General features: G+C 44.5%; 1 protein-coding gene across 2 annotated transcripts; it reads right to left on the bottom strand.

Moving 5' to 3' along the window:
* On the bottom strand, positions 1–25,470 carry LOC118775399 (spectrin beta chain, non-erythrocytic 4-like). 2 transcript variants are annotated; one of them, XM_036525303.1, is made up of 20 exons: positions 24,740–25,470; positions 24,333–24,479; positions 15,473–15,712; positions 14,566–14,790; positions 13,481–13,570; positions 12,711–12,989; positions 11,571–11,701; positions 11,076–11,280; positions 9,791–10,036; positions 9,325–9,459; positions 8,635–8,879; positions 7,952–8,090; positions 7,456–7,540; positions 6,870–7,066; positions 5,685–6,421; positions 5,451–5,511; positions 4,861–5,114; positions 3,465–3,635; positions 2,614–2,656; positions 1–2,283 (listed from the first exon to the last, which is right to left on the bottom strand). In XM_036525303.1, exons 2-20 carry the CDS (start codon positions 24,453–24,455, stop codon positions 1,927–1,929), a joined length of 3,963 nt encoding a protein of 1,320 aa, XP_036381196.1. In that variant the 5' UTR covers positions 24,456–24,479; positions 24,740–25,470; the 3' UTR covers positions 1–1,926. The 2 variants fall into 2 exon arrangements, with proteins under 2 accessions (XP_036381196.1, XP_036381197.1); XM_036525304.1 differs by having other exon boundaries at positions 15,527–15,712.
* Positions 25,471–26,169: the final 699 nt, after the last annotated feature.

The raw sequence follows: 26,169 nt of genomic DNA, 5'->3' as shown, positions 1-26,169 counted from the left end.
ATGTAGGCAATCATAGAGTGATTAGGATTTTTCTTTTTTTTATTCTATACAAACTCTTAATTACATGACTGGATCAATTATTGCACTAAATTAATAAGGGTGGCCACGTGCACTGTATGGAATATGAATCACCTCTAGCTTGAGGCCACCTGTGTTAATTCAGGGTGAAAATGCATCTGATATTGTGATCGGTGGGATGGAAGAAAAAGCAGAAACATCTCCAGCTCTCCATTTGCTACCCCTGTAAGAGCATCTGAGAATATTCTGTGTTTATTCTGTGGCCAACATTAGTGGATATTTGTATAATAATGCAATGGAATGAAAAAGCAGCATGATCAGGATCAGATTATCAGATGCTATGAATTTCCTCTCTGCAGTGCTGCCTGTGCTTGGCAGTAACTGTGGAAACTAAGTTTGGCTTTGTTCTCATTAAGTTGGCACTGTATTTTTCACACTCTGGCTAATCACAGCGTTAGGCTTGGACTTTACTTCTGGATGAGTTCTCCTTTTGAGCTATGAATGCATCGGCAGAAGGTTACAAGGGCTTGTATGGTTACATATCTATACTGGGCAGAACATTTCATCCCATAACAACTAACTTGCAGAATACGAAAACTATGTGCCCATAGTTGTACATTGCTAAACATTCTTGCAGAAGCCTTTATTTAAAGACATAAACATTTTTTGAACATTCTGTTTTATCGTATGGATAGTCAGCATCCTTTTTCTGAAACTTTACTTTTAAGTTTTCAAAATTCACCTGATAATAATTAGAAAAATATCCCATCCTCTTTCAGACACCCTGGAGAACTGTTATTTCCCTCTGAATTCTGGGTAATCTTTGAGTAACACAGAGCAGAAAAACTGATTGATTTCTGGTTATAATGTAGAAAGGCGCGCATTATTTTTGATGCACCAAGCATGCTGATTCCATTCCCTTGTAGATGGGGGCTACAGAAAGCTCACATTAATCAATGACAAATAATTAACTAAATGGTAATTAAATAAAAACCTGCACTATTTAACCCTGAACTTTTCCCTTTGGAGAAGGTTTGTCCTTGAAAATGACAATTAATGAATGCAGAAAAATGGATTGATTGGTTCCAAATTAGTTCCAAATTACCTCACCTCGGAGAGGTAGCTTACGGGTTGCCTTAGGATCTCCTCACATTTCTGCCCACTGTCCTTTGCTCAAACACATCCTGATTCACTCCCAAATAAAAGTTCCGAATCTCATGCCAGTGACATCTTGATCTCTGAGCAAAGTCCTCTCCACTTTCTAAGGACATTGGAGGGATAAAGCCCTTATGTAAAAGTACAGAGGAATAACGCAAGGGCAGGTGGGTGGAGGGTAGCAAGTAACTAACCATCCAAAAGAGAAAGAGAAGCAAAAATAAAATGAAAGAGAGACAGACAAATAGAAAAAAGCCTTCAAAAAATGCTAGCTCTTTAAAATATTTTGCCATATTTCATTCGCTTTTGCTCAGATAAATTACAATGTCCATTACCATGTCCAAACAGATCAGCAGATATGCGGACAGACAGATGGGTAAATAGGTACAGTTAAATATGTTAATTTAAAAAGGAAAACCATTGATGGGCTTCTTTAACCTAATCTTAACCTAAATGCCCTCAGGAAACTGTCTGGCCGTGGAACACTGCCTCGCAGGTCACTATGTGACCTTCGGCTATCCCGGACAGAAGCACACGCAGTCAGGGAAACAGGAGCTGATGCTGGCTCTCTGAGTCTTAGAAAGAGATAAGGGGGCAATAGAGATGGAGAGGGTGCGTATGTGTGCACCCATCCCCGGTCAGTGACTTATGGTTTCCACGGTTTCTTTCCTTTTTTCACCATCTGGATCTGTAATTGGTGAAGGGAAGTTTCACTCAAAGTTTGCTCAGCATTCACTTTCTCGGCACCTGCACTCATTTGGTCTTCCCCGACGCGCTGGAGTGTCTGTCCGATTTCTCCGCCTTTTCTGCCCTCTCCGCCCTCTCCGCCCTCTCCGCCCTCTCCGCCTTCTCTGCCTTCTCTGCCTTCTCCGCTTTCTCCACCTTCTCCGCCTTTTCTGCCTTCTCCGCCTTTTCTGCTTTCTTCGGCTTCTCGCTCTCTTCCGGCGCCTCGCCTCGGTCTGATTTCTCTGCCTTTTCGGACTTGTCGCCATCCCTCCGTGTGCCTTCATCAGTAGAGGAAGTGGCGGCCTGGGGCTTCCCCCATTTGGCGATCTCCTCATGCTCTGCTATGCTGGCTGTGATGCTTGAGACCCATGTCTTCAAGTCCTCCTGAAAGCAGCAAGAAAGAAAAGAGAGAAAGAGAGAGAGGGAGAGGAAGAGGGGCAGAGAGAGGAGGGAAGAGTAACAGACAGGCAGAGAGAGACAGAGAGAGACAGGCAGAGAGAGACAGAGAAAGAGAGAGACGGCAGCAAGAGGAGAAAGAGACAGAGAGAGAAAGACCTTGTGAGACCTCATCTACAGCTGTGTACAAAACCACCATCAGAGCATTCATCCTTCAAGGCGGGAAGCTCTGGGGAAATCACAAGCAGAAGACGTGACGAGGGCAGAAACTAACATTAAAAAGCCATGAAAATTGTATTTAAAAGTTTGAATTCTCACCTCATCCTTTGCATGGAAAAGAAACTCATTCCCCTCTGTTGTTCTAAAGGAAGAGAAAGGGAAAATGCTCAATTCATCAACATTTACTGTGGAGTGATAATACAGTGCTATCTGCATTTTACCCTTTTTAGATTACATCATGTCAGTCCTTCAAAAAATTCAATTTCTCTAAATACTTGGTTTCACAGCAGTCTCATAATGGCAGTAACAGCTGCATGTGTCGAAATGTAACCTACCTTTTTGGAGGTGCTGTCACTTTAATTAGGTATACAAGGGATATCAATGGAAAATCCCAATCTGATCCATTCCAGGTTTAACTAGAGGCAGGTCAGTGTATTGTTGGAAGCCACCTGTTGGTGGCGTGCTTCTGGTAAGACCTTGAATGGATCAAAACACTATGCGCTGGCAGCACTACTTTCACCTAGAGGAGGACTGGACCCTCTATTTAAACTAAGCACAATAGTAAGCGTGGGGGTCATGTGATCACAGCACTAAGTTTGACACTGATGCTTGTTCATGTGTGGTTAGTGGTGTACTGTTTGTGCAACTTTTCATCCCACTTAATTGAACTGTGCAAGTCACTCTGGACAAGAGCATCAGCTAAATGACAATAATGTAAAGTAATGTAATAGGCAGTTTTCCAAAGACGCCAGACCAGGACCTCAGCAGTCTTGAAATGTTGTCCTGTTTTGTTGATAAAAAAGCTTTTGGGAGCATGAAACAGTGTGTGGGCACCCAGGTCTCTTTTGCATCCTATCTTCATGCCCAGTCCCTGTGAGCAAAGCTCTATTGAATGTGAGTACATGTCATTTCCCTCCAAGAAAAGCACACAACAGAGGAGCGAAACTCACTTGAGGGTGAAGACGTTCTTCTTCTTCTTGTAGCCGTTGGTGACGTCGCAGGTGCAGCTGCTCAGGTTGAGCAGCGGCTCGCTGTTGTAAGGTGTGGTGGTGTTCTTGGCATCCTTGTAGAAGCCGAGCTCCCCCTTGGACAGCACGCAGTACAGGTTCACCCAGGACCTGCTGCAGAGAGAGAGAGATGCAGGCGCTGTAACCGCGGCACGCCTCCAGCCCCCATCTGTATACTGTACTCACCTGGCCGCAGGAGTGAGGATGAGCCCGCACTGGTCGTATGAAAATGGACAGCCAGACAGACAGTTAATATGTGAATCATGCGAGAAAAGCTAATGTGGCTTACCTTCGTGGAGAGGAAGGGAGCAAGTCGACGCCAGGACCAAGGAGAGAAGGAGAGCGAACATTTTCGATTAAAAGCAGGCATGTCGATTAAAAATGTACTTAAAAATCACTCTGTGGAATTCCTGATCTTTGCATTGACTGTTTTGCAATGTTAATATAAAAAAGAAAAATATATGCCATTTACCTTAACATGATATGGCAAGTGACAGACTGTGTATGTCCAGCTGGCCCCATGCTAGGGACTTGCTTGTATAATAAACCTCGCTCAGACTGTACAGCCAATCCCTGCAGTAGGCGGTAAGGGTCGCTTCTGTCTCTCACACCAGAGACCCAGGCCTTTGCATAGCCTGATTAATACCCCCAGCCAGGCACTGTTGGCATGTGGGTTTAGGGGATGACGAGAATGCATGCACTGTGCTAAGCATTGTGTACCACAAAGACTACAGCTGCATGAAATGAGGCCCTCAATTAATTTCAGTTAAACCCTAGAATAATTCTCGGGAAGAAATTCTTGGGATGTAATGCACCAAGTATTATACAGAGTTTCTTTAAGGCTCATGGCCACTCATTTTTTCTCAGATGTCTATATGCTCATGGTATACAGTAAGGTTATGTTCCAGGAGTAATCTCAGGTTAGCCTGCCCTGTTATCCTGTTATGTTACATGGCACCGAAGGGTCGTGCTGTTAATATTTGGCCTTTACACTGCACACTTATATTGTCCACAGAGTGTCTGATTGGTTATTGCTCTGTCAGTCATGTATACCTCTGAGCAAAGGGTGGGGAATGGTAGAAAAGGACTGAGACTCAGCCCTTGTGATTGATTTTCCTTGCAGAAAGGTCAACCTATCACAGGTAACCTCTCCCAGGGGCTGAACCATGAATATCTACTTTATGACAGAGAAGGCCAAAATGAAATAGGGTGTGCCTTTCCAGACTTGAAAATCAAGTATCCTGTACTATGCATATGTCCAAGGGGAAGGCTAACCCCAGATCCCAAACGGAATTGTCGCTGCATTTGTTCAGGTAGTGGGTGGGTTGTGGAGCCCCACCTGTTGGTGCTCTTCTTCTGACTCTCCATGTCGTGCTTGCGGAAGAGGAAGCCCTCGTGCTGGGTGGTGTGTGTGGGGGGCTGGGGGACAGCTGGGCTGCCCTTGGCAGGGGCGGAGCGGGACCTCCGGCTCTCCGTGGGCTCTTTGGGCCGGGGTCTCCTGCGTGGTTTGGGCCGGTCCCGAGCTCGCGGCCGGTCAGGTCGGGTAACGCGGTCCAGTATGCCATTGGACAGACGCGGCGTCTCCCCACGGGCCTTTGGGAGTGCAGAAAAGTGTTTAGAGCCCAAACCCCTCATCAGTACTGCTAGACGTGTCCAAATTATATGCTGACCTATGGTGTGTATCTGCTGTTCCATGCTGACATTATTCCAATATTATAGGGTACAAGACATTTCAGCATCTGCAATTCCATCCCCACATTGCCCCCACATTAAAGGGTGCAAGCTCATTCTATGGCATGTATCTGTATCTATTCCTATGGTGTGTAATGTTGTTGTTATTTTTTATTTTATGATTATTTTTAGAGATGGGGCATTTTATCTGCATCTGGTCAGCTGGTCTGTGTGTTCTCAGGTGGAAGCAGGACTCACTTGTGCAGCCTCCCTCTCCTGGAGCTGTTCCACGATTTCCGCCATAGTCGACCGCTTCTCACTGCAACAGTCATATCACTACAATGTCACATCACTCCATACCACTCTGTCTTTTTGTATACTTTTCTGTCCCTTGAACACATCATTATGTCACGTTTAAAGAGGGCAGCGCAGCTTCTTAAAGCTCTCCCTCAGGTTTTTGCATGCAGCCCGGCTGCTCTCAGACACACTCACCCTCCCGAGCGCTTGTCGGAGCTCTCCCTGGTCGTGTCCTGCTCGCTGGATTTCCGGCTGCCCTCCAGCGTCTGGCCCTCCTGTTCGCTGGACGTCTGCCTCTCCATCCGGCGCCTGTAGCGATGCTCCCGCACCTCCAGGGGGAGCTCCTCCCAGCGGGCCTTGATCTCCTGCTCGCTGGAGGTCTGCCGCCCGAGCCGCCGCTCTCGCTCCCGCTGGTAGCGGTCCATCTGCGGGTCGGATCGGCTGCCCCGGGTGTCGCGCGAGAGCTCCCCGCTGAACAGGTCGCGGCCGGGCTCCTGGACCACCACGTTGGCCACCACGAACTCCGACCTCCTCTCCAGCTCCGGCTCCACCGGGCGGACCTCTTGCGGTGGCGGCAGCGCCTTTTTTATGATCTCAATCTTGGGGTGCAGGTGGTCGGGCGTCGGGGGCTGCTGCAGAAGGGGGGCGGCTGGCTTGTCTCCCAGGATGCTCCGCACATCCAGGGCCCGGTGGCTGGACCAGTTCATGACGGGGGTGTAGTTGGCCACAGTGGAGCCCAGGCGCTGGGCGACCGAGGACGTGCGCAGGGGCACCTGTCTTGGCTTGGGCTCCACCTGCTCATAGATGGTTTGCCGCAGCAGTGATGAGGTGGGCCTCCGAATCGGGGAGGTTTCCTGGGGGTCCAGAAACACCTTTCGACCCAGCAGGGGTGTAGAAGGAAAACTGCTCTGCTTGGCTGTCAGCTTCTCTACCTGAATGCAACACAAATGTGTAGAGTATTGTCTGTATTTTCATGTATGGCACGGATGATTGTAGCGCTGTGACACACTGACACTCATTAAAATGTGGTCTGAACTTTTATGTATGTGGTGTTGTTTGTGCGGCCAAACTGCACTCACTGGAGAACATTTCCTTTTCCACACAAAAAATAATACATTAAGAATATATTTCACAGAGTAGATTTTTTTAGATCAATCAATATATTTAAAATACATAAATTACTGTCAATATGGTATATTGCAAAATATTTCTGCTTTGTATAAATATGTTTCAAATGCATTTGCAATATATTCTGTGGTTGAACAATGTATTTCTCAGTATATTAATATATATTTAATTTGTGTTTGGGTTGGCTCCGGATAAGAACATCTGATGAATGAATGAATGAATGAGAGAGGGATCGGCGAGGAGGATACGTACAGTGTTGAGCCGACGCAGTGAGCTGAAGTGCTCCTCCCAAGTGGCAGCGGCCTTCCGGAATGCCTCGTGCCTGCGAATCAGCTGCTCCACATCATCCACGCCGCCACCCACTTCCTTCCTGCTGATGAAGGGCTCCTGGCCAGTGAGCCAGGCCTCCGCCACCACTGCATCCTGGGAGTACTGGTGCTCCTCCAGCACTGCAGGGGGCGACAGAGCATGTTTTATGTCCCAGACTTCCAAGAGTAACCTCTTTCAAGAGGTAAACCAGTCTCTGGCAGACTGACTGTCGCTGAATGACTCCTAACTCATATACATAATATACAACATAAACATATATTTTCTCACATCTTTCCAGGCGTTTATCTCAAAATTGCCCAAAGAAAAAAAATTCAGAGTAAAAGGTACTGTGTGGGTGCTGAGGTCCTGAAGTTTTATAATTACTTGGCAAAATAAATAAATGAATAAATAATCTTATAAAACACTAATACATGTAATTAAGAAAACAATCAACCACAGCTCATTTCCCTGTTCAACCATTCTTTGTTGTTTTATGGGGTAAAAACAGAAACTACACAGAAGTACTCACTGTGCTGTAGCTCCTCCCACTGCTTGTCCCATTTGTCAGACAGCTCCTTCTGCTTGGCCATGAGCTTATCTAGCTTCTCCTTAACCTAGACAACAGCCATGAACACCAGAGATGGCAGAAATGCATGAGCAGCAGAAAGGCTGTGTGATGTGAAAGGAAAATTAATGCCAGTGATCCCTTATAATATTTCTGCTGTTTCATATACTCTGATCATAAGTATGACTAAAATATTAAAGGATTATCTCATTGTTGATCTGGTGAGCAGACAGCCTAAACCAGACTATCCTGCATATCGTAACGTTAGACAGCTGGATTCTTACTCAAGCAAAGCAGGTAAGACAGCTTGCTGAAGCAACAGCAGAACCCAACCTGGGAACTGAACTTGCAGGAAACCTTTTGGTTATATGACCTGCTCCTTACTGCAACACCACGCTTAGAATCTAAAAGCTGAAGGCTGTGTCTATGGGATCAGTGGGAGCAGGTTTTTAGGGGTCACCTCCTCAGCCGCAGGGTTTCGGGCTGCCAGCAGGGTCTTGCCCAGCTCCATGCACTGCATCACGCTCTTGTTCCGCGCTTCAATGTCACTCTTCAGGCTCTGGTGGTAGTTCATCAGTACCTCCACTGACGACACATCCCTACAGGGGGCAGTATAGAGCCAACAGCCGGTCAGCCCACGGACAGTGTGGGAGCATCACCGTGTCCAGTCTAAACCAGCTAAACAGTCAACTTAACTTAATCATAGGATTTTTTTGAGTTTGGGAAAAATGAGGAGAACTCCAAAATGCATTGTACTGAAAACTGGAGCCACTTTGTGGGTATTTCATGTAAATGATAAGACCATGAGGAATCATTTTCTTATTATTGGTATTTTATTATTGTTTATATTTATATTGTTATGGAGTTACCATTGAAAAGTTTAATGTTCCAAGAACTCTTATGTATGAAATGTGTAAATGCACAGCTGTGCATGTCCCTAGAACCCTAATGGGCCCAGAGTCAATACCAGCAGAGTCTGGGCATTTAAGGCGGAGATATGCAGACACACACACACACACACACACACACACACACGCACAGAAACAAGTGCACAGACAGTAACACACATACACACGCACACATACAACCATGCATATCCCTAGAACTGTAATGTGTGAAATGTTTAAACGCTCTCAGGTGTACCGTGGCGTCTCTCCTGTCCCGATCTGGCAGATGAGGCCATCCATCCACAGGCTCAAGTCGCGCACCATGCTGAAGAAGCGGAGTTTGTCCGACACCGTAGTGATTTGCACACGGCTCTCATCACAGATGGTCAGCAGCTCCGCCCACGCCTGCATCATTTCCTGCTCCTTCAGAGCGATGGCTTCGGCCTTCTCCCCCGCATACACAGTCCTGAGCTGGCTGGCGCTCTCCTGCAGCTGCCTCACCTGCAGGATTACAATGATTTGACATCATTTTCACCTTAAAGTGACATTTTGAACTTTTCGAACTAGCCATGCTTTGTCATCTCTTATCTGCATCTAGCCATGCTTTATAAAGCCCACAAATGAATTCATTTAATGAATTATGGAATAGCAGACTTTACCCTGGAATAAGGGAGAGATTTGTCATTAACTTCAATATCAAAATAATTTCAACTGTTACTTTAATCAACACAAGCACAAATTTCCTCATTAATTTGATCACCAATGAAGTCACAGAGCTGTGCTTGGGAAACAAAAAAACAATTGCACTTGAAATCACTTTAAAGACAAAATGACAGAAATATTATGACTGAATCCAGAGGTTTATCAAACACATGGACCAACAGTGTCAGAAACAGGGAACCCCTGCACTCCACTGACGGGCACCGTGGGAACAGGAGGGGCTCACCTGCGTGACGAGCAGCTGGATGTCGTGCTCAAAGGTGTGCATGAGCCTCTGTAAGGTGCTGGTGTTTGCACTTCCTGCCTGACACGCCTGCAGCTCCGACAGCCGCCTCTTCTTCTCCTCAATCTGCACCAACACCTACAGCCCCAACATCATCACCAAATGTCATCTCCACCCTTAACAATACTGCAATGTTCGCCTTCAACCTTCATGTTAACATCCACCTTCAGTGCCTTGACATGTTTAATACATATTTATTTGAACTCCTCATTAAACAGGATCGAAAACATGATGTAACCGAAATGTACATATTGTGTATTTTTTCTCATTAAAAAAATGGGAAAAATGTTCTATTGTAATCTTAATATCATTGCACGGGGCAAATAATGCATAGTGAAGTTTATTCCAGGAAACGTGAATAAAATTAGACAAAGAAACATTAAAACATTGCAGTGATGATTCACTCTACCTCTCGGCAGTTGGCGAAAAATTTGTGCAGCTGGTGGGAGGCAGCAAGCATCTGCCCCCGGGTCTCCATCATCTCCAGCAGGTCGGCCCAGGCCTCGCTCAGACCGTCCTTCCACTCGGCAATGGTGGCCGCGTCCACGTGCCCATAATCAATCAGCTCGTCCACCATCTTGTTGACGGCCGTCACCCGCTCCTGCCCCAATGAGCGGGTCTCTGAGGAGAACTCGGTGAACTTCTCCTGGAGCATCTGAGTACGGGACAACACAATGGGGAGCCTTTGTGTTACAACTCATTGCAATACTGCCTTCCTGGAGCCTTGACCCTGGGCAGGTTATTATTCATAACAGAGTCACTGTTCGTGTAATTAATCCTGATACTTTACACTATGAAGTAACTTGGAAGGAAATAAAAACCATAGGTGTTTAGTGGCTTGTCCATCCAGTCAGGTTGCATTCTTATATTGTTAGGCATTTGATACAGTCAAACACGACATCCATTCCTCAAAACTGTGCAAATGTAAATTTGTTCCAGGGAAGGACAGAGGCACTGAGAAATCTGTCTTTTTTGTTTGGACTGTGGCTCAGATAGGTCATCCAATCACAGGTAAAGGCTGAATCTCAGATATCTAATTTAAGATGAGTGCAGCCTGCCAAACTGGAATAGGGCGACTCCCCTTCCAGAACGAGCAGCCTGTATCCTGAACTCTGAACCTGTCTGCTGGGCATGCTTGTTTGCCACCAGCGCCAATAAAAATGATTGATCAAAGTTTCCTTGGGCAGTAGTAACAAACTCACAGGGGTCTGCACAAGGGAACTCCACACTCTGACTTGATGCCTCAAAAAATCTGCCAAATCAGCACTTCCTGCGAGAGCCACAACTCAGTGGGAGTCCCTATTCCCTGATATAAAGACCTGCAGTAGATTGCAATTTCTTTCAACTTTTGTCAGCATGTCCATTTAAAATATGTTGCTTGTAAGTTTTAATATTTCCAAATCAGAGAATCTTTAAGAAACAAAATTAGAAGCTGTATACCATTGTTGTTATTTCTTCATTTTATTTTGCACATTTAAGTAAACTTGAACACCTTGTGAATTTGTGTTTTTATTGGTCTAATTAATTAAAGCAGTTAACAGTTTGGATGAATCACAGAATTAAGTGCTTCTCCAGGAACAGGTCTTGCCCCTTCCTTGTTTAAGCAGATCTGCACATCTTTCAAGCAGTCTCTGGGATGTGCCCAAAAGGCCTCCTTTTTTTCTCTCAGAGAGTAGTGGGTTCTGAAGACTGACCGTGACATGCTCTAGATCCTGCCCGAGCTCATGGGAGCTGGCCACCACTTCACGCTCAGAGATCCACTGCTCCAGGTCCTCCACCTCCCGGCTGAGCTGGTACAACCAGTACTGCTGCTCCAGCTTAGACTTCCTCTCTTCCACCATGTCCTTCAAGCTGACATACAGGCGGTCAACCTGTGATTGCTGCTTGCTGATCTGCTCACTGTCGCAAAGAGACACATCGCCGACATGAGGGAAACATGTCGGGAAATCACTGATATGAGAGACAGATTACTGACAAGAAACAAACTACTGATACGAAACAAAACTCTGACCAGACAGAACCCTGGTGTGAAACAAACTATTGATACGAAACAAAACTCTGACCAGACAGAACCCTGATGTGAAACAAACTACTGATACGAAACAAAACTCTGACCAGACAGACTACTTTGATGAAAAAGACCTCAGATGTTTACAATCCATACATCAAGAACACAGACTTATGTGTACCTGTCTGGGTGGCCTAGTTCCAGGAGCTGTCTGCAGTGCTGGGAAAGCAAGCCTATCCTCTCAGCATAGTCCTCGATGGTCTGCTCTACCACCAGGTGTTTCTTCAGCAGCTCCAGGGTACTGGCCTCATCCTGTGAAAAGCCAGCCCAGCCATAGACGGCAAGTTAGTCTCACAGCATTTGAATCATTCCTTCAAAAATTACCAGTTATAGTGTGATATCACATTGAAAGGTTGTAACTCTTACGCATGGAAGAATGAATGTTGTAACTTGCTAGGTGTGGTGTATATTGTGAGTGAAATCAATGTGTGGTTGTTCTTTATGCTGTACTTAAAAAATGAAGGTAAAAATTTATGTTGGCTGCTATGACACATAGCACAACTGTCACTGTCCTTACATGACAGCTTGTTATATTTGCATTTAGGCCAACAGACAAGTGATATTTTTTACAAAATACCCCATGTATAACCTCATGTAAGTTTGTAAAAATATGTATTTATGATAGACCTCAGAGTCTGCTTTTTTCATTGTATAGCCTATGTTTTTTTTTTTTTTTCTTGTCTCTGGAGTAACCTCTGAAAAGTCTCCATTATTTTCGAAGCAGATGTGACACAGTTACCCTGGTCACATTTCTGTCCTCCAGAAAAAAAAGTAAAACTCTGATGAAAGAAGCCTTTTCCACCTCTGCCCCCTGTGTCAGGAACCTCCTCAAAGTCTGTATATTTAATTCACCCCACTTTTCAAACTGGCTTTTAATGTATGTTAACCAGTCATATTAGTGACTTTTGTTTTATTTATAGCTGGTCATTTCTTTTATTTTCTCTCCTGTTTGCCCATTTAAACCACTCCAAGTCTGAGTGGTATACAAATACAATGTATTATTATCGTTAAAGTAAGCTTTTCACATCACAAGTTTCCTCATTTTCATGTCAAGGCATCAATGTGTCTTAAACACTCTCCAAAAAAAGCCAGTTTCAGTTAAATTTCAGCTCAGGCTCAGTCTCAATCTCAGCTAAGCCTAAAAAAAGCAAAAAAAAAACACCCTCGGCTGCTAATAGGAGGTTTACGGTACATCCACATAAAATCTGCCGCTGTGGTTGGTTTGTGTCCAGCCCCTCCCCCCATCCAGCCCACCTCCTACCTTGCCTTTGTCCTCGTTCATCATTAGCCGCTCCCGCTCGCACAGCCAGGCCTCCACCTCAGCCACGCTGCTGTAGTACTGCTGGGCCTGATGGATGGTGTCCAGCATGATCTGCCTGCGCTCCGTCTCCAGACACAGGGTGCCCCACAGGTGCCGCAGGCGCTCAAGGCCCTCCCGCACAAAGTCCGCCTCGGGGCTCCGTATGGAAGCGATGAGCGCCGCCCGGTCCATCACGTCCTCTATCCGGGGCTGCCGTCCATGCAGGTCCCGCTGGAGGCTCTGAGCGTCCGAAAGGAAGACATGCAGCCATTAGCTTGGGTAAATCCCGAGTGACGCTAACACGATAACCTCATTATTGCTTTTTATCATACTGCAGAACAACAACACAGTGTCACAGCCCTCTTCTGTCAGTGACCAGATGGTATGCTTTATGGGTTAGCATGTAATGATTGACCATTTACAGAGAAAACATTTTTCCCCCCAATGTTACCTGTTATCCATCAAGAATTCCTGAATCTCTTTTTCCTTTTGGCATTTTTTGACTGAATTCAGCTTCAGAGGTGAAAGGCAAACAGTCTTCTTCCCTTAATAGTGTTTTCATACCTTGTGTTGGTTAAAAGTTTTGTTTGGGACCCAAATGTGACCTGAAATTATTTTCTTATGGCGTCAGCCACAGAGGCTGTGTGGGTGGGGGGTATCCAGGTGGCCAGGCTAACCAGTGAATGGAGAAGCGAGCTCTGAGTTCATAGGTAAAGCCACCTTTCACTCACCTCATTCTTCTGCATGAACAGCTGTACAGCTGCCAAAGTGTTTCCAGGGTCCTTACAAGTGGCCATCGGGAGGCGCTCCTGAACCCACAGCTGCAAAATTATCAAGTAACAGTCAGCCAGACTTTTCTACTTAGAATGTTTCACTTTTTAACTACTATAAAAAACTCAAACTCAAATGCTGACCTTTTTATCTGCTTTCGCTGTAAGTTTTTTCATCACAATTTTTTCCAGCTTCTGATTAATGATATACACATTATGACAAAAAGAAAAAAAATACATCCTTGACTAACTTCCACTGGCATCCAGTAAGGCTCTTCAAAGTGGGACTTCCAAGACACTCATAAATACATAATACATAAACATAAGTGCAACCTCTAATGATGACCATGTTTAAAGCAACACAAAACTGCAAAAAAGACACAGTTTCAAGTCAGTTTTTGGCCTTACAATTTAGAGGAGACCCAAATGAATTGCACTGAACTGTGTCAGTGAAATCTCCCTTTCGTTTCTCAGTTTCTACTTTTGGAACACCCCTCTCTAGGCAATTACAGGTGAGAGGATACCTAACTCCCTGCATCAAACAGTATTGTACTTTCACAACATGAGCCCTCAATACATGTTCAGGCCTCTGTCTGCCACCAGCTAGGCAGCTAGAAATGGCTGCTAAAAGGGAGGGTGACTCCTTCAGCTGAAGCCATTTAGCAACAGCCCACATTAAAGGAATCACTTTAGATAAATCCAAAATCCTCACATAAAAAATGACTCTGATGAACTAACTACACCATGAGATGGATAGAAATACATTACATTACAGCCATTTAGCAGACACTCTTATCCAAAGCAACTTACATAGGTTATAATTCATCCATTTATACACGTGGACATTTACTAAGGCAATCATGGGTTAAGTACATTGCCTAATGGAATAGCACTGCCCCAGCAGGCAACTGAACCAGCAACCTTTCGATTACAAGCCCTGTTCCTTTCCACTGCACCACACTACTGCCAACCACACCACTATAATCTGTGGGTGGTAAGTGTAAAAGACCGGCAAAGACCAGGATGGCAGAAACGCAGGCACTCACAATCTCGTCCTCCAGGTCCCGGGTAACTTGGTGCACCTCCTTGGTGGCCAGCAGGATTCGCCGGCGCTCCTTGAGGGGTTCAATGAGACGGACGATGCGCGTCTCCACCACGGCCTGCTTGTCGCTTGGGTCATCCCCAATCAGGGTCCGCTGGGGAACAGAGGTCCCCTGCATGTGCAGGTCCCCCATCTCCTTATACAACCCCTCCATTGGTGACTCCATAGTCTAAATGAAAGAACGAAGATGGTCGTGGTCTAAGAGAGAGCAGGCAATCAAGGCAGAAATGCACTCCAGAGACATACCCCAGTAAACTGGTAAGAAATCACAGCTGGTGCCTCAGCTTTGCAATAATTTCCTTTCCAGATAGATCTTTAATTCTTCTCTTTACTCGACTACAAATACACAATGGCATGTATAATAACTGTCCACTGGGCATGTTCCACTGCCAGTTTATGATGATGATGATGACAAAACCACAATAGGCTTATATCATTGGCTTTCTGGGTGAAGGACATTTCCAGTTCTCAAAAAAAGATTCATGGCAATTTGATAATGAAATGCATCCTGTCACCTCTACTGCAGCTAATGTGATTGGAATGGGACTTTTTCAGCCAGTATAGCCTGAGTTGCATGTGAAAGACAGTGAAATAACCAGTGGGAAATATATGAATGTAAGGATCATATAAAAATATGATTTCTGTTACAGTTTCGTCAATTGATATCTTAATGTGGTTGCATTCTATATATTTACAGTGCCTCATCTTTATTTGTAAAGGAATAAATAAGCAAATATTTATTAGTACCCGAATAAAGTGGAATGAAATTAACTGTTGGATGTTGCTTCTTTGTAATTAAAAAAAGTTACACTTTAATCTGATTAGCATTGCACCAACCAGGGTCTGATTACCTGTAGCTTCCTGAGCTGCCTGTTAACAGTGACCAGGTCCCGGCCCTGGCTCACCTGGGAGAGCTGGCCATCCAGGTGTGTGTAGCCCTGCACCAGGTCGGCCTTGTTAGCCTCAAAGAGCTGATGGGCTTTAGCCTGGGTGCTGCTCTCCAGATCCAGCCAGCACTCTCGAATCTCCTCCAGCTTCCTCTGCACGATGGAGCTAAGCTCCGGCTTCTCCTGGATCAGCTGCTGGCCCTCCTGGGAACGGGGAGTGAGAGGGAAGGTGGAAAACAGGTTTTGGAATCCACACGTGCAATGGTAACTCACATATAGTGAATAATAACTCTACTTTCAATATCAGACTGTAGACAATGAAGTACTGTCCAGCTTCATCTTACAGGAGCACACCTTGATGTACTCCATGTTTTCATCTGAATATGTGAATAAATGCACAATGCCCTGTGCAAGAATTCATCACCAAATCCATTAGTCTGTTTGAATAAAGCGCTCAAAGAATGACAAGAATTGCTAAGATAGCTGTGTCATTTTATTTGAACAAAATGTGATGTATATGAGCAGCTGGCATCCTTATTCAGCAACTCACATCCAAACCCTCAAAAAACTGCAGAACCTTAACTTCACACTACATTATTTAGCAGACGCTCTTACCCAGAGCAACTTACATAGGTCACAGTTCTTTACAATGTTATCCACTTACACAATGGGATATTTACTGAGGCAATTGTGGGTTAAGTAACTTGCCCAAGGGTACAGCAGCAGTGTCCCAGTGGGGAATCAAACCGGCAACCTTTCAGTTACAAGTCCTGCTCCTTAACCACTATGCTACACTGCCGCTTCCAACCCCACATTTCCCCATCATGTCCCAAGTGTAGAGGATATACAGTCAACAGGTTATTTTTAGACAACCACAACAATATCTTTTGATTCAGAAAAGGCAAAAATTTTTTATATAAAAAAATAAATATGCCTGCATTCTCACAACTGAGCTGAGCGCACTGGCCTGACTCTCGGATCATGAGACAGAACCTGTGAGCTGCTGGATCTGTGCTAGGAAAACAGAGAAGGAGACATTGGGTAGACCTTTTCTGAGACTATTCCAAGACCTCTCTGTAAAACAAGGAGAGGAAAAAAATAAAAACATTTTGATTATGTGTTGCGTCTGTCATTAAAACACACATGCCCTTGTCTGAGAGAGAGAACAATGGATCACAGGCTTGGGTTGTGACAGCCCCATTTGTAATGCGGCTGAGAAAGTCCATTTACTTTTGGAGTTCCAACACTGAGAAGACAGTCACAGATGATAAGAGGAGATCATTTGCAGTTTCCTGTTTAAATGCAGCTCCTGAGTGAACAAATCACTGCTTATCATTTCCAGGGTGACACATGGCTCAACTTGCTGAATGGGCAGCTGGGTGCCAGTGGACAACAATGATTAGGGAGGTAGGTTCCTAACCCAATGATTGCTGGTTCAATTCTCAGGCACAGCACTGCATTTTGCTTTTTTTGTGCCCTGATTGGAAAAATGTGCTGAAATATTCGGCTAGTTCCTGACTGTGTTAATTCAACTTGCTTCCTCTTACATTGATGTGCATGAGTGAGTGAGTGAGTGAGTGAGTGAGTGAGTGAGTGAGTGAGCGAGTGAGTGAAAAATAAAACAGAGAACAACATGCCAGGTATAGTAGCCAGACACAAAGTAAGAGATACCACACCCCAAAGGGCAGAACACCTCTCGTCACCTGGGATAATGCAGATCCTATCACCCAGGTGGAACTAAATTTGTTTTTTCTGTCTGTCAACAACTGCTCATGAGTTTCAGTTGGGTCGTGATAAATCAAGCCCCAAATCTTGAAATAGTATTCATTTTTCAAAGTTTATGCAATTTCAACATTTCCCAATGTCTTTCTTTTTTAACATTCATATGTATGCATTTGACCTTTGTCAGACATACTGTATTTATAAGAGCCAGAACACTGTGTGTTCTTGATTCCAAAGTTTGTTTCAATGTAATATTTGTAGTCAAACTTAATATGTATGGAACTGGAACAACAACAGCCCACTAGCCTACCACCCCCCTCCCCCACGACAACTGAGAATGTCATAGCAACCACCTCTGTGGTGTTCCCTGGCACATTGTGTTTCATTGGCTCGGGGAAAATGGGGGTAACAGTCGCATTTCATCCTGTCAGCAGGTGCTGGGGTATTATGTTCAATGACATGAAACAGTGCCGGCTCAAGCACGCCCTTCCCCTCGACCCCGGAGCCCACCTCCTTCAGGAGGAGTCAGAATGAGCACATGCTCATCATTACAGAATAGACACATGGGGGATATATGTTTTTTTCTATGTATTTTCTCTGTTTTTTCTTTATTTTCTTTAGTGAGGTCACTCAGGGTCTGATAGCAGATTCTTATTAGCGATGACCACACTTCTCTGCAGGAGTTGTATTTTCCATTTTATCATTTCAGGCTTTCATAAACATTCCCATACATGACGGCTGTATATTGACTGCAATGCAATCCCAGCACGATGGACCTTGTCCCCAGATTTCACATTTTAGAGTCATTTGATTCTGCGTACAGGTGTTTTTGATACCAAATCAAGTCAGGGTTACAATAAAGAACAGAGGATTACAATAAACAAGCTGCAATTATGTTGTGATACATTTACCTTTTAGACTAACCGTCAGGTTAGGGCCAAACATAGGTTAATTGTAACATGGGTTACAACTGTATATTACAACAACCCATATTATTCATTTAATTTTTTGTTTCATTTGCAAAGATAATCAAACCTCTTTAATTTTAGAGAGGCTACTGTAATATATTATATTGTGTACTGTAAAACTGCTGTATATATAACCTATGTACTGACAAAGTCACAACGACGCACCAATTTTGTTGTTGCTGAACTATATAGCTTAGAAAATGCTTTTTACACTTCATAATATTTCACATGGGACTAAGCAATTTGCTTTTCATGAGAAAAATGGCTGACTTGGATCTAGCAACACCCTCAAAGAAAAAAATGAGCGACGAGTATCCCGTGCAACAGAGGTTACGCGCATTACGTAACGGGCTGTTTTCTGTTCCCCTGCCTCACCTCTGTGTGCTCTTCGCGCAGTAACGCATACGGCTGCAGAAAAGCATGCGATCGCATCTCCGCTAATGCACCACAAAGTGCTGCGAGGGAGCAGGCGAGGAGAGGGCTGCGCTAAAGGGTGAGGGGGTTCATTAGCTCAGCAGATGCCCTTCCACAGGCCATTCAAACACACCCGTTTGTTCCACTGAGGCAGTTCAGGTTAAGCACCTTCGCTTTGGGTGGGGGGGGGGGGGGGGGGGGGGGGTGTGGGGGCAACAGTGCCCCTACCTGAGAGAAGAACCTGCAACCCTTAACGCTAAATGCCCAGCTCATCACCCGCTACATCACGCGGCCGCCCCGCAAGTTGCCAGGGCCGCGCTGCAGATGGACACCAGATGGACGGCAGAGCACACGTGAGCAGGCCTGAGGGGGCCTTGCTGCTAACGCAAGGCCTGACCTGGATACGCGCTAAAACACCGCTTGCTCTCTCTCAGTCCCTCCATCAGTGAAAACCACATGCACCGGGGCGACACCTGCCCAGGACTGTCACCTGTCATCCGCAATATGGAGACATCCGGCATCGTTTGGCCTAGTGTGCACCCAATGCAAAAATGGAGGAAGAATCTTTACAGTCACGAAATGTATGTGTCTTTGTAAGAAGGAAATCTATTAAATGTATGTATGTCTCTGTAAGAAAGAGATCTATGAAATGTAGGTATGTCTTTTTTTAACAAAGAAATCTCTGAAATGTATGTACGTCTTTGTAAGAAAGAAATATATGAAATGTATGGACTTCTATGCAAGAAAGAAATCCATGTGTGCATGTGTGCACATATGTAACAAAGAAGTGTATGAAATAAATGTATTTCCTTCTAAGAAAGCAACACATGGAAGTGGATGGGAGAACATACAAGAAAGAGGACAAGCATCTGCAGCCTACACTGAGAGGTGAGCTGCCTGTCCTCATCTCAGGCAGACTCTCAAGGCCATGACCCCTCCCTGCTCTGCACTTGCCTTCCGGAGGAATCCGGGGCTGGAAAATCAGCAGTTTCATAAGAGCAGGTGGCCATCCTTAGGCGTGCATTACCCTGTCCATTGCTGGTGAATCACACACTTCCTTGCTCCATCTTTGCAACAAAAAAAAAAATTCCCATGAAGGGCTAAACATCCATTCACCACTGCAATGCCTATTTTTGTATACTATCCAATCAATGCACAATTAATTATCTACGTGCTCACCTGACTTCCCAAAACACATGGAGTTAATTCGCTGGGTCCTACTCAGGGGCTGGGGCTATCAGGGAGGCTCACTCACTGATGTAGCGGTACACCATGTTCTTTCTATCAAAAATGTTTTCTCATCAAATTCAAGAACTATATATAAACTATATATCTACAGGCTACATGGACAATGCTCTCTCTAAGCTGTATTCAGGAATGGACCGTCACTGACACATTTCATATGAAAAAACATGACCTTTTTGTATCCTGGCAGTCCAGCGACATGGATGGATACAGATACATAATTCGATATTTTTCACCAGGGCATTTTAAAAATTTAGCTATAGCAGCATGGATTCTTTCAGAATGGTGTAATTTTTTCACAAGATATAAAATCAGATCAAAGCTCTCCTCACCAAGAGTCAAAACGATATAGCTAGAGAAGGGTGTTTCTCTTACAGACACTTCTGGAATTACAAACATGCACTATTTTTACATTTCTGTGAGTTCTCAAGTTAAAAGACAAATGTCCTCAGCTATCATAGCTAGCAAGGTTATTCACGGTGAGACACCGTTTTGTACTGACTGCCATTCATTGGTGAAATCATTTCCATTGGCCATGGAATATACACACATTCTACTTTATATCAGCTGTTAATTTGCTGAATGGGAAGGAGCAACTTGCAAGAAAAAAAAAATCTCCCTTCTTTTCAACCTGCCTTCAAGTTCTGCACATACTATGTAGAGGGGACCAATGGCCCTCGTTCCATCTATCATTAGCACAGCTGCAAAAGCACAAGGTCAACTCTGGGTAATTCACTGGCTCCCTCGTTATTAATACAGGCACAAATGACCACAGCTTTACCACAGAGTAGAGAGCATTCCCATTTGCTAAATAGGAAGAAAGGGAAAAAACCAAAAGGGAGAGAGTGAGGGATGGAGAGTGACAGGTTTCAGAAGGACGTGGAAAAGAACACTCCAGTCATTAAGGGAAGCAGAGTCATCTTTTTTTTTTCCTCTAGTCTCAGGCTGATCGAATCATTTCAGCAAGATGCTCATGTGCAGGGAACATTATCTGGCTGTGATTGGGTGACTGCCGTCCCCTTTAGCATGGCACACGCCACGGGAGATGAGAAGGGAAAAAAATAGTAATTATATAACAGTGCCAATTAGGCATCTAGAAGAAGTATGAAAGACCAGCTAGACTGGAAGAACAGAGTGAATGAATGTTTCCTTGCTGTTAGGAGAGGAGTACAGAAGCACAGCAGAACAGCCAATGAATTTATTCATCTTCAGATTCTGTGTTTCCCAAACAGAAACACTTTTTTCCCATCCATTTACAACATCAAAGTTCGCTCTGAATCAGCTCTCTCAATAGTGGGGCTGTCTTTGGCTGTGCTCCAATCCATTATTAGATGTTCACCTGTTTTCCTCACTCGGCACTTCACCTTGCTTTGAGAGATGAAAGTAAAGCCGTCACCGTCTTCTGGGCTGTCCCAATCCTTGAGATGGTAAGCAAAGAAAACTTCAGTAACCATCAAGTCTCAACTGCTTAAAACGGTACACTTAACCAGAAGACATTTTTTCCCAGAAGGAGTTGCAAATGGAGAGCATTTAAACATCTATGGTGGTAACCTAAGGTGGTTCATTTTCAAGTATAAGCACTCTAAGAAAACTGGATATTATTTTTGTTTGGGGGGGTTGTTAGGGTTGTTAGAAGGGTCATTACTGGCATAATATTTTTCATAAAAACATGAATACATTTTTGACATTTTAATTAGTCCCTATCTAGCTCTTATACACAAAGTACCTTTTTCTTACCTCTGCATGAAATGTATGTGACTGCTTTGAGAAGTAACTTTTAAATATATCCCATATTAAAATCAGTCACACTTCAAAACATCTCCTAATTGCAAAGGTCATTGAGCTACCTTGGTGACCACAAACAAAAATTCATAGCTTGAAAAATGGTGGGCTCTATCTCACATAAGTTTATGGACTTTTCCAAAGGTTTTAAAATCACACATTTTGCAGAACCATACATACAGCTTGCTAGCTAGAACAGCCAAGATGGAAGTCACAACTACAGTCTTCTCAGTGGTTTGTTTAGAAGAATGTGGTAAAGTCGCATTCTGAAAATGAATATCTATGTCTAGGAAACCACAGAGCACAAAAATAAGTAATAAAAATAAAATAAAAAATGTTTTTTTTACTCCAACCCAGTCTGGCCTCAGAGGTGTGATCAAAACACCGCTCCATATGCGCACCTGGATCCAGGTGCAGTGGACATAGGGCATGATGTGCTGAAAGCTATAGTACTGCCCATAATTTCAGTCAGGCCACAGTCTGAGTTGCCACAGCAATTTAGTGTCCAAAGGCAGGGGTCATCTGGGTAAAGCACCAAGCACTGAAGAATGAGTCTCCTTTCAGTGACCCATGTCTGCTCCGGTCCGTCAACTTATGGAAAACAGCCATTCAGAAATAAAAAAATTAGTTCCACTCCCAAGAACGTTCATAACCATAAATCATGGCTTACAGTTTGTTTTTCATCCATTTGATCCTCAGAAATTCACAGTTTAATTACTGAAACATAACCAATGTCAAGACTCACCATTCAGACACAGCAACCCTCTGTCTAAAACTAAGTCTTACTGAATAAAGCAGGCTGGTGGAATCAGAGATGCTCTGTCACCAAGGCATAATAAGGAATCCATATATGTTATAGATACATATATGGATATATATCCATATATCCATATATGTATATATAACAATTTACCATAGTCAGACATCTTAGCCGGAAAGACACTCTCCTTAAACATTAAAGACATTATCCTTAAACTTTCCCTAGCACCTCACCTCATGTAGAAATAAGCCACCCTCAAATATCTCAGACTCTCCATGTATAGCAGTATCTCACCTCTTCCCATATGCAACAGAACTGATACCATGTCATCTACTATGCCACCTTAATGTCCATATTGCAACAAATACTAGATCAACATACCTATATTAATCTGCCCTGGTTACCACCACTGTAAGCCGTCTAACCTTTTCAATTTAAATATGGATGATGGTTACATTTGGAGGCACTCCCATCATGCACTTGAAGCAGAGGAATCGCAGCAGTTTCTACACACTTAGGAGGTGTAGTAACATGATGGTTCAGACAATGACACAATTTTTCAGACACTGCAGCTTGTGAAGGCATACTGCACTGGTTCACCTGTCCCAGAAGCCAATCTTCCAAACTCAAACAGCATTCTTGGATTCAAATGGCCACAATGCTAGCAAAAAAACACCATCACTCTAAACATTTGACTTGGCCTGCATTTCCACAGGCTGTAAACACAAGCAGCATTCTGGGTCGCAACGACTAACACTGCAGCACATTAGGCTCTTCCCATGCCTAATGGACGATCACTCATATTCCTTCCTGTCTAAATCAGTCATAAAGGTCATGCTTTTATTTCATAGCTTTTCCTTTTACCATCAAGCCACCAATAAACACCAGTAATTCTGTATCAAAGATGTTTACTGGTTCAGTGCCAGAAGTAGGATTGTAAATTCCGACGTTACAGTGCCAAAACACACACAAAATACAAAACGGCAGGTACAACGTGTCTATGTTGGTCAAAGACAAATGTTTTTTAATCAATTAATGTGTGAAAAAGTGTGAATCAAAGAGTGACATGCCCTGACATGTAACAAAACCTATTGTAAGTAAAACACCAGGAATCATCTATATAGCCATTTTTCTGCAGGGCCATATCTTTTTAATATGGTCAGGGTATTCATAGTAAGATAGTTGTGCACCCCTACTTGCAACCTCAAAACATCATCAGATCTTCCAAAATATGCACGCATACTAGCACAAATCGGTGCACTTCTTAACTGACAGAATTTTTGTGTGGAAGATATTTTCCTCTTATTTTCTAAAGATTCACAAAGGAAAAACTACAAAGGAAATAATAAACAGCACCCGAGAAAGGCTATTTCTGTCTGATGAAATTACTGAACAACATCAGCATACATGTTGTTTCCATAAGTGACAAAGGAACTAATATGACAGTTGTGCTGCCATGTAGGACCCAAGGGACCTCTTGAAGCACCTTAGGAAGCTGTTTAGCAGCAACAGATTCAGACACTCACTTTGGAACACAAATGAAGGGCTGCACTGCTTAGTATAAACAGTGAAGTGAAGGTAGCTTCCATCAAGAGAGGAAGACTATGAACACAATCTGCTCGATTATTATCTCAGTCAAAGTCGTTAACTCAGCCCCTTCAACCTTGTGCGTAATCAAACTTTCTTTAAAAAAAACAACTAGCTAAGGAAAAGGCGACACAGTCATTTTAACAGACAAGCCAATGCACCACATGAGACCTTCTGAGGAAAATGAGATAAGCCAGTTCGCCACAAAAAGAGGGTCACTGGTAATTTGTTGAGGGCATTTTTTTAAGGGACAACAATCCGATGTGCAAACTGTCAGACTCAGACTTGGCTGTCACCTCTCAGGATTATTACTGCACCCGCGGCAGAGCAGGTCGCGATCCCTCACCTTCTCGATCTTCTGCAGCCACTCTTTGTTCTGGGCGAGCTCGGCCATGAAGGCCTGGTGCTTCTGCCACTTCCTGTGCAGCTTCTGCGCCTCGTCCCGGGCGGTGTCACGCGTCATGAGCATCTTCTTGGCCACCTGCTTGTCCAGCTAAGGGAGAAAAGAGAGCATCACTGATGGGGGGGCCCTCAGAAGCACCTCACCGAGGCCTCCCCAGGACAGCCAGCCTCCTTCCTCTATAGGGGAGGCAGTCACCGCACAATCCTGCCAGCTATCTGTGTGAACGTGCACGTCAATCAAGGGGTTAAAGACAAAACGGCTAAAAAAAGACATTCTCCTTAAAGGCTCTCCCCTTGCTCAAGAGCACACTGTTAAACCCTCTCCCGTCTCCCCACCCAGCCTAATAATACCTCAGCAGTAGTAGCAGCAGCAGCGATGCTTAAAGACCTCTGGACAGGCACCGCTGTGTCCTCATCCCTGCCTGCCTTCGTCACCGCCCCTGCAGTCACGGTGCATTGCCGCAGACATGGCCATTCCTAAAGAGCCCGGCTAGGAGATGCAAAAAATCAGCGAGACTGAGGCCCCGCGGACGCCTTGCAAATTCCTTTGTTGTTATTGTGTTTCTTTTTTTCAGAAAAGCCTGATAGGTTACTCAGTGCAAGGTTAGCTGATGGAGGGGTGGGGGGTGCAGGGGAGGGGGGGAGCATAAGACAGCAGATGCCAGCGCAGTAGCTCAGGACTGGCTTCCGCTCAGGAGAAGCTGGTCCTCCAGATGTACTGTAGCCTTGGCAATTGAAGCTGTGCTGGGGAGTGGGAGGAGCTGGAGCAGCGATGCGTGGGGATCACAAGCCAGTCCCTTCCTCCAAGATCTCCACGGCACTCCTCGTTCCAGAGATGCTCAAAGATGTTCTTTTGTTTTTTTCTGGCAATATCCTTGTTGTATCTGTCCTTCCTTTTTGTCCCCTTTTTAGGTTCCTCTTGCTGTCGTCTGTTACCCTGTCTCAGTGGTGCTGTGTGCTGTGTCTCTGTCCTCTGTCATTCGGCTCTGCCATGTTCCTCAGCAAACGAAGCAGACCCTGGATTCTTCTGCTACTGCAGTGCCTGAGCAGGACGAGTGAGCGAGAGAGAGAGAGAGAGAGAGAGACAGAGAGAGAGAGAGGGAGAGAGAGAGAGAGAGAGACGAGGAGCAGTAAGGGGGTGGAAGGTTGGGTGGGGGTGGGGGTAGGGGGAGGGGGGGTAAGGGAACCTACGTCATCCATAAGCATCACCAGGGACAATTCTCTGCGCTTGAAATTACTGCACTGAGAGCAGGAGCAAGGGGGAGTGTTTTTTTGGAATCAGCTGAATGAGACAACAGAAGAGAGGCAAGAGCACATGGGCTGTGATTGGCCGACTGATTTGGAACACTGACTTCATTTAAAGGGACCTTGACCTATTTTCCTCACTCCCCCCTTTTTTTGGGGTACCATTCTCCAGGATCGTTGTTATTGTCTAATGTAGATGCTGCTCCTCCCCTGACCATAATTTAATAAGGGAATGTTTAGCTGTGACAAGACTGCACCTTTGGAAGGACAATGTAAAAATGAACTACGCCTCAGGCAATAATGGAGTTAAAAATGGTGCAGAAATCAAAGTGTCGTGTGCCCTTATTCCAACACCAGGATGAATGAATAACATTTCAACATTGCATTAGTAACTGCTCCTGACATTAAGGGGATGAAATTATATGCAGATACATACATACGTGTAAAACACCAGACTAAATAAACTGGAAATTATTCAGGGACCTTAGATAAAATGATTAGAAACACAGGAATACATGGGTTATTTTGGCAGATAT

Source organism: Megalops cyprinoides, chromosome 3, assembly GCF_013368585.1.
Source record: "Megalops cyprinoides isolate fMegCyp1 chromosome 3, fMegCyp1.pri, whole genome shotgun sequence".
NCBI classification, from domain to species: domain Eukaryota; kingdom Metazoa; phylum Chordata; class Actinopteri; order Elopiformes; family Megalopidae; genus Megalops; species Megalops cyprinoides.
The sequence above is the reverse complement of the archived record's forward strand: the minus strand, read 5'-3'. Positions and strand labels throughout refer to the sequence as shown.